This window comes from Zonotrichia albicollis, chromosome 1, assembly GCF_047830755.1.
Source record: "Zonotrichia albicollis isolate bZonAlb1 chromosome 1, bZonAlb1.hap1, whole genome shotgun sequence".
Classification (NCBI taxonomy): Eukaryota; Metazoa; Chordata; class Aves; order Passeriformes; family Passerellidae; genus Zonotrichia; species Zonotrichia albicollis.
The window spans coordinates 17,296,033-17,312,626 of NC_133819.1; the positions used below are offsets into that span (position 1 = coordinate 17,296,033).

A 16,594-nucleotide genomic window follows, 5' to 3' on the forward strand; every position below is an offset into this window, starting at 1 on the left:
AACTGTGCTATTGATTCTACAAATATGCATACGAGACATTATCTCCCATATATATATATATAGATAGATATACATATATGTATGTATGTAAATTAAGTGATGATTGGTCCTAGAGGTATTTCTCTTGGGAAACAGAATCAGCTGTTTTCACACAAGGCAGGAGATAACAGACACAGTCCTGGACCAAGCTCGGTTGAAGTTGCTCACTGCCATTCCCTGGATATCTCACACAAACTGATCTCACAGTGAGAGCTGAAGATATGAACCTCTGGCTAAAGGACAGTGCAAAGAAGCTGGGCATGAATGTACCTGAAAGCAGGAGGCAGAGAAGGATGCCTGTTACATCCCCAAGCAGCAGCTTTGATCTGTGACTGCAGCCTGAGCTCTACCAGTACAACTGCAACAATTTCAGCACAAAATCCATACAGAGATTTGGTCACATGATGACAGTAACAGACATCACCTTTGGGCATGCAGTTTGTCTGTCTTCCCTAACATCACCCAAGTTGTGTTTCTCCTGTTGTGGGCAATTCAGCCTAAGAACCATACAATGTGTGTCCTGGGCATGTTATCCGTACATCCAGCCAGATTCCCAGGCTTGAGGCATCTCTATTACCTCATCAGCATGTATTAGAGTTTGGATGCTCCTTTGAGTTCTCCTTTGCAAATGAAGTAAAATGAAAACAATTAAAGCCTGCACAAAGCCAGAGGCTAGGGCATTCTAATTTCCTCTGGCTAAACAGAAAATGAGTAGATTAATTTTCAGAATACTTGTGCATGAGCACAGATGCCAGAAATCTCTATTTCCCCTTAGCAAGGCTGCTTTTCATGTTTTTTAATTTATTTACAAATCAAATATTCTTCAAGTGGGTATGTTTTACAGGATCCTCAAGAGTATTGTGAATGACAAACCAAAGGGCTAGAACTCCTTAAGTGATTATATAATCTGAGACTTGCCAACCACTGGGATTTTACTGTATAACCCTGACGAGGATAAAAAGCAGCCCTGCATTATTAATGGTAGCTCTGTGTTCTTTTTTTTTAACTCAAGCAAAGGCACTTACTCTGAAAGCTGTTCACTGAGAAGATGTTGGGATGATAGAATCCAGCCTTGCAAATACATTTGTAGGCTCCAAGCACAAATCCAAGGCCTTTAATTGGCATGCACTGTGAGAAAGGAAAAAAAAGGAAAGTCATGCAGATGATCACACAATTGTATACTCAGATGTACATCAAGCATAAAAACATTACAAGATACTCTGCACAGTCTTCTAAGAACAAATAGGCACTCCTTCCAGACTGACAGTATTTCATCAGAAGCTTTTCCCACCGTCATATATCACTCCAGCTTTTTTGCCTTGCTGTTCATCTCCAACAAACAGCAAAGACAGCTATAATCAAGCCTGTCCCACTGATAAACTGACCAAGTGACAAATTTGACTCTTGCACATTTGATCTAGGCAGGACATTAGACAGCTGTGGCTTCTTTTCTGAAGGGTTTCCAGCACTTTTCCCCAGCACAGCAGGTGGGTTTCAGACAGCTGGAACTCACACTATGTGAGGAAGAACATGAACACCTGCAGCAGACATAAATCTGAAAGAGAATAAATCTATGCCAACAGGAGCCCCATACTTTTAAAATATCTTGTAGCACTATGTGAATCAAGTTTTGTTTAAACTCAGCTTCACTCTTGCTTGGTTTTGACATCAGGCCACACAAAATTCATTACTATGACAGAACATCTACTGTCAGACAATTTCTGTTAATCAGATGGACTTTGCCTAGTATAGAGGGAAGAAACAGTCCAGCAACATAAAGGCAGAAACACTTGTAAAATGATGATTTCCAGTACAGTTCATTTCACTTCATCAGATGAAAGTAGACTACCAGACTAGATGCCTTTCCCATGAGTATAGGTGTACCATGAATATGAACTAGACGCTAGCAGTTCCCCAATGACCAATTGAATGATTTAACTCAAACAGCCTCTGTCCTCTCACCTCCATATTTTTCACTTGTTTGTGACTGTTTGTGACTTTAGGATATGCTTCAATATCTGCCTGTGACTAGGAGGAAGATGCAGAGGGCAAGGCTAAGTAAAAAATACCTGAGTATAGAAAAATCAAATGTACCCCAAGAGAGGACAGTCTGTACTGTAGACACTCTAGAAAAACTCAGGAAAAAGAAAGCTAAGCGTTTCTTATTATCTCAAATCTCAGCTTTGTCACATAATTCTGCCTGATGTTAGGGAGGCCACTATGGCACCATCTCTCCTTGAACTCTTTGCCAATCTGATGGCAGGGCTGTTGGAAACAATTAGCAAGTAGGAAACTGGTATGCAAGAACACTGAAAATTCATTCAGCCTTTGTATAAGAATTACAGAAGAAAAAAAAGGAAAGAGAAGGCCCAAAACTTCTTTTTTTTCTCTCACAGTTTATCTTCACCCTGCAGAAATGTGACTGTTGACAGGGTGGAGAACGGGACAAATTGAAGTGGAATGAGTGTGTGTGCCAGTCTGAGGACAGCCAAACCTCTTTAACCAACACAGAAAGGTAGTTAAAGTAGTAAAAATACTTTTTCAGATAAAAATTCTCTTCTGTGTTCTGGCTTCTTGCTTTGTAAGATGAAGGTAAATGCTGCTGTAGAGACTGAATTTTCTTTTTGAAGAAAAAGAAGAAAAGAAGTAGCTCCCACTGTATTATGTGAATGCTGCAGCATCCCAAGTACTGTATTCATAATACTGTGCCACTGAACAAATTTATAGAATCACAGAATTGCTCATATCAACTATGCTTCAGGCTCATGAGTCTGTTCTGCAGTAAAATCAATGCTTTACTGATCAATCTTTCACAGACATCCAATATCCATACCAAATAAAAACCTGCAACTTTTATTTTATTGTCTCTGACCAGTCTAGAACTTCAAATGTTGTAACTTTTACTGGTCTAGGACATTATCCTTTTTCCAGAATTTGGCAGCTGTAATACAGCTTAAAAACCATCAGTCAAATTGTTTCTTGCAGCCCACATGGTCCCAGGTAAAGGTGCAATAGGGATCAGAATATCATGTTGACAGGTGGGATGGAGAGAAGGAGAGAAAGAAGCCTAGATCCCTCTAGATGCAATTTCAAACTCTGAAATTCCACTGTGCTTAACATTACATGGAAAGAAGACTATTTACAACCTGACTTTTTAAAAGAAATTGCAGCACCTAGGCAGGAAAAATGAGGCCAAAAATGGGAAAAATACTTTCTCTGTAAAGAAAAAAAATCATTCTTTTTACAAAAGATCTAACAGGTTATATTTTATTAACCAATGGTGACAAACACTATGGTGAAAAAGGTAATAAATAAACAGTTTTCTGCTGTACAAAAGGAGTTTAGCAAACAAAGTCCAGATTTGTTTGCTATGGTAATTTACAGATAAAGGCTTTTCCTGGCTGTCTGTAGGTGAACCTACATGACACATAGCAGGCACAAGCCAGCAGCTCTTGTCCTTGCCCTCACAAGTGGCAGCTGGTTCCAGTGGCCCCAGTGGAGACTCTGAGCCCAAACCCTGCAAAGCTGCACCTGCCCAGCCCACAGAACTGGCCATGGGCTTCAGACCCAGGAACCCAGGGAGCACAGAAACTGAGTGGGGCACAACAGGCTCTTCAGAGAGATGGATCAAATGGGTCCATCCATGAAAATACTCATCTGCTGCTGGGTTACTTGAGATTTGATCCATACAGAATTTAGCATTGAATAAAAGCAGATGTGTGAAAAATACCTGCTTCCACATAAGGAAAAAAAAAAAAAAAAAAAGAAAAAAAAAAAAAAAAAAAAAGGGAAGCATAAAACTGACCTGGTTTCAAATTTCATTATAAATGTGAAAGCACAGTCCTGAGAATAAACTCACCATATCTTGAGTATTTCTGCCTCATCAGTAGTCATCAGCTTTTAAAAAATCATACTTTAATCAATTCATAAAAGCAGCTACCTTAGGATGGATCAGAAGCTCCATTTAGGCTTATATCACACCTCCTGTGTGCCAGCAGCCAGTGTTGGGGCAAACAGTGAAAGCTGCAAGTGGCTGCTGAGTGATCCTTCACTGACATGCCCTTCAGGACACCACACTCCCAAATGGAACTTGTATTGCTTTAACTTCCAGTTTTTATAGATGGCTTGGTTACAATTAAGATCAGCTTTATCATTATGTTTGCTAAATAGAGAGTAATAGGTGTCTGTAGAATTCACAGAGTGCATTTATTTCACTTGTCTGCTCCCTGGTATTATATTTTCAGCTTTACAGTATTAGTATAATGTAATGACTTCAAATCTTTTTATAGTAAGCTTTAAATCATATGTTCAGCTTAAAAAAACCTTAGATATTCCATTAATATTTATCTTGAGATTATTTATAAACAAATAACTCCTAAATCAACACAAGATTCTAACACATTTAAACACAACATCTAGACCAGCTTTTTAAAAGTCTGTATTGGTTTAATTTTATGCTGCTTGTTGTAAAGGACAAAGTTGGTAAAATCTAATGTGATAAAGATTATCTCTGTTGGAAAAAAAAAGAAAATAAACCCTTCAAATAACCTGTGCAATTTGAAGTCTGAGCCAAATCTTCTGGCACAAGAGAGACAAAGCCCTTCACCAGATGTGATTAGCCAGAAACCAGTGAGGAAGTGCTCAGCAGACACACCAAGCAGGCGAGACATCCAGAAGGGAAGAAAAAGGCAAAAACAAACAAGTAGCTTCAGAGAAAGCACGTGGCACCATGTCCCACATGTAATTTAGAAACTCAGTAAACGATTACACAAATCCATACATTGGCATTCTGGAGCAGAGGGGGCAAACCAGCAATTTTACAATATAAGTTAAAAAAAAAAAAAAAAAAGACTAAAAATACAGCCAGCCTTGAGTTTGGTACTTCAAGTTTTTCAAAGAGCAGCTTTCAAAATCTGTATTTCCACATGCATGCAGCAATGAGGATGTCTCCCTTTTCTAAAGCCAACTCCTTGTTCAAAGGATGAAGTAAGAGCTATATCATAATAGATAAAGCTTAACAAAGATAATACAAGTAAGCTCATTTTTTTTGCTCTGGTTAGGGGCAGCACATAAGGGATTTCTAGAAAATGAAATGTATAGAGTAATTTTGTACCTGGCACACAATAGCAACTGGAGCATGTTGGTGTCCTGCAAAACCCCAAGAGGATTTTTTTTTATACTGTTTACCACTCAAGTGAAGGACATTCACTCCTAAAAAAAAAAAAACCCAAACCAAAAAAAAACAAAAACCACCAAAACAAGCAAACTCCCCTACAACAAGAAATAAAAATATTAAAAAATAAAGAAGATAAAAGCCAAAGTCTTTTTGCCTAAGACAGTGACAGCTCTGTCATTGAAAAGGCTTTACCCATTGTCTTTTCTCACTTCATTTACCCTTCAAGACCAGAGTGCTGTGTTTGCAGCCTGACAGGTGAGCAGTGAGCACATCCACACATCCCAGAACCTTGTGCATCACCTGGGAGGCCCTGCTTGTCTCCACACAGCCTGGGAGGCAGCCAGCTTGCCAACCACACTGCTCATTAGCTTTTCTACTCAAACATTACATTTTGGTACAAAGAGACAGGACAGGGTTGGCCACTCTATACTTTTACTGCAGGGTAACTTAGGCGCCTGTGGATCTTCTCCTCCTTTCTTGCATTGGTGGAGGTAATTACTTTTTATATTAAAGTTAAAAATGTGTTTTCCAGCAACAGGAGACTTAGAATAGCATTGAGTTGTTTAAATCTGAGTCAGTCAAAGCACAGCAACAGCTAACCTGATTCACTTTAGAGCAAAGGTAGTTGTCAGGACAATATCTGCCTTTATAGTTTGATGCTTTGCTAAAAATTCTTCAGTGCTTTTTAATTTGATTTTTCATTATTCTGCTTTTGTTAAGCGTAGGATGAGAATAAATAGAGATGGACAGGAGCCTCAGCTCATTCACACAAATAATGACACGTGGCACATGACTACTGACAAACCATGAGCAGAAAAGTTAACGTCATTCATCATGTAAATGCAAGGGGCTGTAGAGTTTTTTAATATCTAATTAACCTCTTTTGAAATGTGACTCAGTTGGCTGATCAGGATTGTGTTTGAGGACACACAGGGTTGACTCCTTTCTGGTTCTCCTTGTCTTCACTTCAGCCATGATGATGATACCAGCCCACTGGTGGACAAGCACTAGCAAAAAAAAAATGGTGGAAGGGGAGCATTTTGCAAAGAAATGAAGAGAGGAGATCAGAAAGATGTACAAACCTTCTTGGAAGATGGTGAAAGGGGAATAAGTTTAATTGAGCAGTGTTGAAAGCTGGTTACATGGGGATCATGGTGGGGATAAAGAGCAGAAAACTCATCAACAGCTGTTGCCATGCACATGGAGAACCCAAGGCCAGCTACAAACAGCTTCCCACAGTCAGGATCATTAACAGACAGGTCAAATAACAACAATTACAGAGGATGGGTAGATTGGACACTCATAGGTTCTCAGCAGTGATATTTTTTAAGACAGATTTTTCATTGCCGCTGAAAATATCTGTGAAACTACATTGCCGCTGAAAATATCTATGAAACTACTTCAAAAATAAAAATCTCTTTATTTGATAGTCTGGAATTGACATTGATAACCTGAATATTATTTTGGAACAGATTAAACTTTGCTTTTGATTAACATATTAAACAATAAAATGACAATGTCTCCTCTCCTAGAAAACTGCACTGCAATTACAGGGGAACCTGTTAACAGATACCAAAGGGACTGAGAATTTTATAGCCATTAAATAATGCAGTGTAATTAATTCAAAGGCACTTTCTCAGGGCCAGACATCCTTGGCTTTGAAGATGAGTTAAGACATTTTTCACCATTAGCACAGGTTAAATTTCATTTAGAGCAAAGTTTAGTTCACTTCCTCAGGGTCTTAATTAAGAGAGAATTCTCCTCATACTGTCTCTACAACCCTTCCTTCCTGTCACTAGGGTAATTCCAGGCTCTACACATGGGCAATACTGGAAATATCTACCATTATCTGCAGTTCCAGAAGCTGTCAAATAAAATGCCAAATCACAGAGAGGTCCTTTACCTCTGCATGGCTGGTTCTGCCAGCTAGTTCTGCATTCATCTGTAGCTTGGCAGCAACTGCTCCAAAGTTTGCCTGAATATGAGCCACATGGTGAGACAGGGGATTAGGAAAGCTTGCCAAAATCTGCAAGAATGTGAGTCATTTCCGAAATCATTGTGGGGAGGAAAGCTGAATCTATTCCTGATCCCTACAAAAGATGCAGTGTTTCAAGAAATGCAGAAACCCCTAACTTTGTATTACTTACCAATGAAAATTTTTTAATCAAATTTTCAGTTGGCCCATCTCTGCCAATAAATGCAATTAGAGGCCCTATGACAATGCAAACTAGTTCCATTCTGAAATCCATTTTACACACTTATAAATTTTATTAAAAATATTTATTTACAGTACTAAAAACAGACTTTCATATTTTCTTCCAAAGGTCAATAGGAAGTACTAGAATAGCCAATGCAACCCAGTAACTCATCAAGACAATTGTGGTGATCAAGCACAGAAAACTTATTTGGAATAGGAAGGAGTAGCAGGGGGTGGGGGTGCACAGGAATTGCACAGCTCATCCCACAGAAGGGCACAGCCAAACATCCAGGAGCCTGCACTGTTCTTTGGAAGGAGTGTGACTGTTGAAGTGCTTCCAGCATGGACAGCCTGCTGGCCCTGCTAGCAGGAAAGGGAAAAAATTTCCTATGGTTCATCCAAAAGCTAACAAATAGCTGCTATAATCAGTAGGTCCTTTAGACACACAATTCAAGGAGAGGAATAAAATGGTAGATAACAGTGCATGATATCTCAATAAGTTAACATGGACAACATTGCTAAACCAGTATTTTCTAGCCAGCAGATGTATCTGTCATTTCTATTGCATTTCCTAGCAACTATTCATGTAATTACTTCTTTATTTCTAAAACATGATTTTTAGGCTGATTCCACACACTAGCAAGACATACATAACCACATTACAAAGATTTGCAACGCTTTGTCTCTGTTTTCACAGCCCACAGTCACTTTCTGGACTTACTGCCTGGTTCCACACAGTCCAGCAGGAGTCAGAAACTTGCTAAGTTCCCACAAGCTTCATGAAAACAACATCCTGCTAGAGAAGAGATACCCTCTGAGTGTCCCAGATGAGGGGGAGACTACATCATGAGGGCATACCTTTTATTAGACATCAGAGAATGCTCTTAGAACACTCCACAGTCACAAGGAAAGCTTTAGCTGGCACTGGTGCCATCAGTGAACAGCAGAACATCCCATAGACAAACTCCGGAAGTGTGGACTGGATGAGAGGACAGAGAGGTGGATTGAGAACAGGCTGAACACCAGGTCCCAGAGGTGATAATCAGTGGCACTGGTGTAGCTGGAGGCCTGTCACTAGTGGGGTCCCCCAGGGTTCAATACCAGGCCCAGTATTGTTTGACTGATTCATCAATGGCTTGGATGAAGGGGCAGAGGCCTCTTCTGTTCACAAATTCACAAAGCTGGCAGGAGTGGCCCAAGCCCCAGAGGGCTGGGCAGCCATTCAGAGGGACCTCAACCTGTTGGAGAGATGGAAGAACTGTCTGAAATTCAACAAGGGCAGGTCCTCAAGAATCATCTGGACACAATCCTGTGCAATGTGCTCTAGAATAACCTGACTTGAGCAGAGTTTGGATAATTCACTGTGGTCCCTTCCAACCTGACCCATTCTGTGATCTGTGATAAGAAAATGTATTAGGAAACCAGGCTATAACAATCTGATGTTCCTGTTCCTTGGTATTCAGCCCATCTTTAGGACTCAGCCTACTTTTCCAGAGGCTTTGACTACTCAAGACCTCCTGGAGTCTTGAGTTGAGTCCAGCTGGGCAAAGTTGAATAAGTTATGTTCCTAGTTACAAAATTAATTCTTACTGAAATTCTACTTGAGGATTTTGTGTGAAACCTGCTTGAGAATACAGCTATATAAAGGCTCTAATTTTAATATATTTGGTAATTTTTCCCTTTTATAGTGGTGTCACATTAGACAGAAATGGAAGGAAAATACCCACCTCTCTAGTACTTGAATGAAGACACAGCATCTTCTACTACAAAACAGAATCTGACATAATTAATTGCATGAGTCTTTTTGTCCATTTGCTGGTCACTGGTAAAACTAAACTCTCTGCTATGTTCCGTCCATCAGCAGCATGCATTTTAAAAGCACATTTCTTTAATTTAAGACAGCCAAATCCTGCATCAGAGTGCTTGCTCTGTCCACAATTTGATCAATAGTCTCTCATTAATTTTGCTTCATTCTGGACTGTAGTCTCTACAGTTTGACAACGTGTCAACTCATTGGGAAAGTTAAAGTTACTTACAAGACATTATCAGAATATGAGTTTTTCTACTTGTCAAGTATATTTCCACGTTCAGGCACAAGTCTCCCATCCTCAGGGTTGGAATGTTCCTCAGAATTAAAGTTCAAAGCACAGTTACAGGGTTTAACCACGATCTGAGCTCTGTTGAATTACAGATTATTCTCGATTTCTTTCAATCCCACAGTGAGAAGAAGCACCATATTGTTGCTGTCAGAAAAAGATCCTCTCCAAATCCCACTACTTGACAGCAACACCTTCACACTGCTCTGCACAGCCTGAAGCTCACTCATGATGAGGCACAAGTCCCACAGAGGTGCTGCATGTCCCGCTAGCACCGTGAAAACAGAGCACCCACTATTTGCCAGCTATTTGATAGCTCATTCCACCTCTTCTTCAGCACTAGGCAAGCACTGGAGTTTTTAAAAATGCTGTGGGAAAGACAGTTAAACTTTTGGGCAACAAATCAGAAACAAAATGTTATAATAATCTACTATGAAACAGCAACACACTTGAGAAATTAATATCTGTCTAGTTGCTCACTGCTTCTCATCTGGGACACCTCAGAGACCAGCCAGGAAAATGAAATCCTGCTTTTTGCTCTGAATACTTGCTTTTTTCCTGCAACTGTTTTCAGATTTAATGAAAAATGTCCTAATTTTGAGTAGTAACTGTTCCATAGGCAAGTCCCCACTTCTAGGTCTAAAGCTAGCTAGAGGGTTGGTGATCAAGGCCCATATATGAAGCCATCATATTTTAGACAGACACCTTGAAAATATTTCCTCTATTCTTCTGCTTCACTTATTTCAAATCTAGATTGTTACTTTTTCCCAAAGCCAATGAAGCCTTGATGACTCATATCTCACTCCTCCATTGCCTTCTGGAGCTGGGGGGTTTGGCCATGGATGTAAATTCCTCAGAAGTTTCATTCTAAATGGGTGGTTTTGATATTTAATGATGCTTCTCTCTGTCCATCTTTGTTTTTCTTCAGGTTTGCACTTATTCCAACAAGGTTATTCCTGTGTCCTAGTGATTAAAAGACACTTCTCCCTGTTCTTGACTGCCATTTCCTGCCCAAGCTGAGCTCCTCCTTCATACAAGGCTACAACCTTCCTCCATTTAACATCAGGGAAGCCACACACTATGAAACTGTTCTCTGAAGGTCACAGTGTCACATGAGCTTCAATACAGCCCTGCAAGGAGCATTCAGACTAAGAATAAGGGTTGTGTCCAGACATTGATAAGAATGGAAATGCTCCCTTGTCCTGTTTCCAGCAGGGAGTCCCTGTGCCACAGAGCCCTCTCACACCCACAGGAATTCCAAGGTGATGTCTGCTGGAGCACATCACCCACATCTCAACTGGTCCCAGAGCCCTGCAGCAACTTTGGGACACTCTCAGGGCAGGGAATCCATGGAAGAGCCCAGACTCCCAAGTATGCCAAGGTGGCCTAAAATCTCAGTAGCAGCCCTCCTCTGTTTTGAGATGTTTAAGCAGGACAGCTTTCTTCTTGTATGAATCCATAGTATAACTAATCTTCACCACAGAAGTACAGCCACATTTAATCAGCCTTCTGAGATGCATAACACTACACATTCCAAAGTGATGGTCAAGTTCAAATGTAGGCTGGAAGGATGATTTTTTTTTTTTCCAATTTGTTCAGTATGCTGTTTTTCCTTGGTTTAGCAATGCCCTGTTTTTGAGCCAAGGTCCCAAACCTTGGGACAAATTGCCCAGTTCTAAAATGAGTTCCCTGCTAACCCAAACAGCAGATGGCCACACCACAGAGATATAAAATGATGTTCCAGCTTGCAGCACAAAGCTAAAGCAAAGCATCAAACAGTCTCTGGAACTAGAAACTCTGGAATTTTGTATTCCTCCTCCTGACAGGGTAACTACTGATAACACTATTTGAAACACACATGACCGCAAATTTTGAAGCCCTTTTCCTAGAAATCATTAAGAATGCCGGAACATTCAGCAAGTTTACTTGCACAGTAATTATTTCTTCCTCAAGCACTGGCAAGAAGAGTGGTAGAAAAGTAACACTAAAACTCAGGAATCAAAGTAGCCTTCAGGCAGTACAGTAGCTATCACTCACCAATTCTATTTAATGAACTTGTATGAAAACAGGGCTTAATGAACGCCAAGGAACATGGTACATCATCTAAAGAGAAAGAAAGCTGGAGTTTTCTCTCTATTATTCAGCAGCTGCCAGGAGCTGATTCACAAAGCATGATGGACTGGATCTTTTCTGACATCATTAAAATTAAAAGTGAAATTGTTTTCCATTATTAACTATAGAAATGTCCCTCTTGTTTTCAGAGCTCTCAGAAATGGTGAAACAGCATCTGGTAGCAGTGCACTGTAGACAAATAAATCTCAGCAGACAATAGGATGTTTGAAAGAGTTTGCCTCAGACCAAACAAAATGTCAAGTTTGCTTTCCATGTGACAGAGCAAATCCATTTTTATTGGAAGCCACTACAGAAATAGCACCAAAGACCTGCCAGCCTTAATGTGACACAGGCGTGTGCACACAGGCATCCACCCCAGCTCTCTATCTTTACTTTTTAACTCTCATTTTGAAATCACTTGAAGATGTGGCAACAGTTACTACTTCTATCCACTAGCAAAATCCTGGGGACCAGTGAAGCTACAGCTGGGACAAATCAGGGCAGAACCAAGTCCTTTCCCACAACCATAGATTTTAGTTGGTAGCATGCAGGTGTTGTAAAGTTCACAATGGAAGAGGAAACAACTTACAGGTTAAGACAGAAAATTTCTGGTTAGTAACTTCATTAACCTGCACTTTAAAGGCATCAGATTTTGTTTCACATTTATAAATAAATATTGCTCACAGTTTCCTGGGTTTACAATTCCAGAACAACATTATAGCACAGAGACTTGTAAAATTACCTTACTACTATGTTCTCTGTTATTGCTTTCCCTTCTCTGTCCTTTCATCTCTCATTCTGGAAAATGCAACACATCACAAAGGGCATGGGACTTGTGACCCAGCCGTCCAGAAAAGCCTCCCCCCTCATCCCCAGGAACAGCACAGGCTCTGCACTGCCTCACTCCAACAGATTCCTATTTCAAACACTCATGAAACAAGACACGAGTCCAGGAACCAGCCCACTGAGTCTGCAGAGCCTTTCCTGTTCAAATACATTGACCTGTATTTTTGCCAATCTTCTAAAAGTGCAAATAGGACACAAACTGGGTCTTCCAGATTTCTATCCTGAGACTTGAAAAATTCCATCTCAACCATTTACTTTATTAAAAGAAACAAACACAAACAAACACAAACCACCAGGTAAATTGTTTTAACATGGTTCTGTATGGTAAGCAAATTATAAACCAGTAAAGTTTGTAAACAAGAGTTTCTATTGAATTTTCCTGAGTCTGAGCAAACTCTCAAAATGTATTGTCATTGTTTCACAGATTCCAGGAAGCTTCTGAATTCTATAAACTAATGTTGTAATTCTCTAATAGTGAAACAGTGAATACAATCCCATAACATGATAACTATATCCAAAAGTTCAATCTTAGTTATCTTATCATAGGATTGCATTCACTGTATTATAGAATTACAAAACTGCATGAATGGACCACAGCAGAAGCTCATGGTGAAATCCTACTCTCTCTTACATCAACCTTTCAAGTGAGTCAGCTGCAGAATATGTAATGAAAACCCTCAAACCCAGAGGCAAGGCTTTGAAAGCTCAAAAATTCAGAAGCATCAGAGGAAAAAGCAAGGCATTCTTATTGGCAGCCCTGCAGAGCCTGCAAGCTTCCAGATCAAGTTCGGAGGTCCTTGGCTACGCTCAGAATGTTCAGGAGTTCACAGGCATGGGCAGTCCAGGACAAACGCTCCCACAGACTGCCAGCGGGACCTAGCTACCAACAATCCTTACTTACCTCTCACCAGGAAAAGGGTTCCTTTACTTATTTACTTATTTCTTATTTACTTATTTCTTATTTACTTATTTCTTTCTCACTTGTCTTGTAGATGATACACCTTTTCCTTATCTATAGGCTTCTCTGGGGTGGGGAACTTTCTTTCTTGATCCCACTTTCAAGTTCTCAAGACATCTCAAGATTGCTCCCACTTTCAAATTCTCAAGACACCTCAAAATTAGGGATTTCATACAGCCTTGTACCATAAAAAATGTTTTGGTGAAGCAGTTATATATACCAGGTTGTTTAGTCAGCATCATACCCATAAGGAAATATAGAAAAAAAGGAGGTTTCTTGCTCTAAAAGCAGTAACTTGCTCACTCTAATGTAAATATTTTTAAAGTATTCCTGTAACATACAGAAAGCCACTTAACAAGCTAAATTGTACTTGGGTTTTGCCATCTTTTAAGACTGTTATGCTGCTTATAATTACTCTGAGTTGTAAAAAAAACCCCAAACAATTAATGTTGGTAGTGATGCTGGTACTGACAGAGCAAGCTACAGACACTAAAATTAATTCTATTGAAATGAAAGCAAATTTGGGAAATGTGTTGGGATGCACTCAGCATTTGGCTCCTTTTCAACTTACAATGCACCACTTTTATAGGCTTGAGGTAGAGTGATTAGTTTTGATGAAGTTCCCTGTGTAAGGACCAAATGGAAAGCAGGGAGTGGGGAATTAAACACCCCCACATACAGAACAAATCCCTCCAGCAGCAGCCAGGGCAGTGCCAGTGCCCCTTCATCTGCCCCCAGCTGCCCCAGGTGAGACAGGGGAAGGTGGGCCTGGATGCACTGCACCCACCAGGCTGCTTCTCTCACAGTTCCCACAGCTACCAGGCAGGTGATTTAACACAGAAACTCCCTTCATCTGCACTCTGCAGCACTTCACAAAATTTTACCCAGGTATCCTTACAAAATATTAATAATATAATTATTATTAATAATATTAATAATAATTTTCTTAAAACTGTCTTTCTCTCTAGAAATACACCACAGGCTCCTCAGTCATATCTCCTAACTCCTATTATAAGACTCCAAAATAAATACACAGAGAGTGAAAAAAAAACCCTCATCTTCTACTAATCTCTTATCAATAAAAGTAAATATTACTGTTAATTTACAATAATAAATATGAATTATATAAATCCACATGATTACCAACCATATAAAGTTAATATAAAAAGGACCCCATCCAGTATCTTCCTCATACTTCTTGTAATCTCTAAATCTTCCCAACAAAGCCTTTTATCATGTGCTGCTGAACACCAAACTAGAACTGAGGAAACATATCTGAAAGGCAAACAGCTTCCAGTGGCATATCAAAAGCAGCTGAAAACACACAGAAGTTCATTGAAAAGGAAAATTCTTCAGGAAATGATTAGTGGCTATTTTTAGAACCACAACAATATGCATAGAGCTGCACAGAACAAAAGACACATACAGTCTTTGTCACACGAGGTTTATTGTAACAGACGCTTGAAAGACAAAATGAGAAGGATCTAATTCTATTCTCATTTGCCCTTATTTTAAATAAACCAAAATTCCAGTGACTCCAGTGCTTCCAGTCACCTCACTGAAATTACTGGATAATGATGCTTGAATCAAACCCATTTTGTCTCCTTCTGCTTTTATACTTTCATTTATATTCAATTTCTTTAACATACATTCATTTGTTGAAACTATTAAGAAGTTATAAAACCTAAAGAATGAAGATCACCTCAGAATTAAGTGCCACCTTTGACACCAGCTTCCAGCAGATTCCAGTTTCCAGAAGGATGAGAAAGTAGGCCAGCCCTGCTACTATTGCCAATTAACAAATAACACTCATTAAGCCACATGAGTTCTCAGGTCCCCACCAAATTCCAGCTTTACCAATGAATATTTTCCTAAAACTTTTGAATGCCAAAATCTTCCTTTTCAATCCACAGCTTGAGCAAGCCCCTCTCCTTGCTGTAAAATACAAACACGCCTTGAGGTGGCCACCAATTGCCAAGTTTTATCAAAACAGCTGGATTTCAGTGTTAGCAGGTGGGAAAAAAAAATCTCTGAGCTATTCTTGAACTCAAAAAAGTGGATTTTGGGATCTTTGAGGGATGAGGAGAGCTCTACAATTCTGTGAGTGCTTTCCATGAAAACCAAAGACCCTTTGGAATATTTATTTATAGCATCACTTGAGATTACAGTAAAAGCTGGCTCAGAATACAACCACAGAATAGTTAAGGTTGGAAGGGGCCACTGGAAGTCTCTGGCCCAAGCACAGACACTCTGGTCCTGCTGAAGCACGTTCCCCTAGAGGTGTCCCATTAACTGGGGCTGTGACCAGATGGTTTTGGGTATCTCCAGTGGGGGAGACTCCACACCCTCTCTGGGCAGCCTGTTCCACTGCATGGCCATCACACACAGCAAAGAAGTTCTTCTCATATTCAGGTGGAACTTTCTGCACATCAGTTTCTAGTTGCTGCCTTTTGTGCTCTGCCTGTCTCCCACTTTATTAGACAACCAAAACAGCTATAAAGTTGCAAAATCCTCTGTCTGAAAAAGGCAGTTTCACTGGCAGAACTGACAGCCCAGACCCTTTCCCTGTCAGCAAATTAGCTGTTTTTTACACAGCAGTAACACTCACCTGAGCTGTGAGAATTTCCCATTTCAGTCATCACCCAGAGCTCTCTACAGAGAACATCCTCACCCTTCTCTGTGTAAATGCACTGTGCTTTTCATGCCCTAACTCATTTTTCATGAGAGCTGCCTGCTGGACTGGAAATGGAAATGCCCCCAAGCATAGGATGGGTTTGCCCTCTCCCCCTCCTGTCTGCAGCCCATTTCTGCCTTGGGAGGTTTCCCTACCTTCACAAGCTGAAACTGTGCCAGTTAAAACTTTCTCCTTCCCACTTCACATAGTCCTTTGTTACACTTTTCAATTCAGTCCAAGACATGCTTCTTAATTTATACAAAAACTAGGGGAAAGTCACTTAACATTTTTAGGCAACCACCCTGGAATTCATATTCCTTACACATCTCCTTAACTGGATGTGTCAGCAGCTCCTTAGAAATGAAAATCATGGGCATATTCTCCCTATTTGGATCACATTTCAGATTTCAGTCAGGATTCAATATATCATCCTTTAAAATAACTTTGCAAAATTCTATTAGACCCTTTCACAGAGGTAGGTAGCACTCTGTACTTG

At 40.0% G+C, this 16,594-nt stretch overlaps 1 protein-coding gene across 1 annotated transcript in view; it reads right to left on the reverse strand.

Annotated features, from left to right (window-relative positions):
- Positions 1–16,594, reverse strand: part of GPR158 (G protein-coupled receptor 158) — a 191,072-nt gene that overhangs the window by 108,577 nt on the left and 65,901 nt on the right. Inside the window, exon 3 of the mRNA XM_005480468.4 lies at positions 1,065–1,167. Coding sequence (XP_005480525.2) covers positions 1,065–1,167 — 103 coding nt within the window. The remainder of the gene's footprint in view (positions 1–1,064; positions 1,168–16,594) is intronic.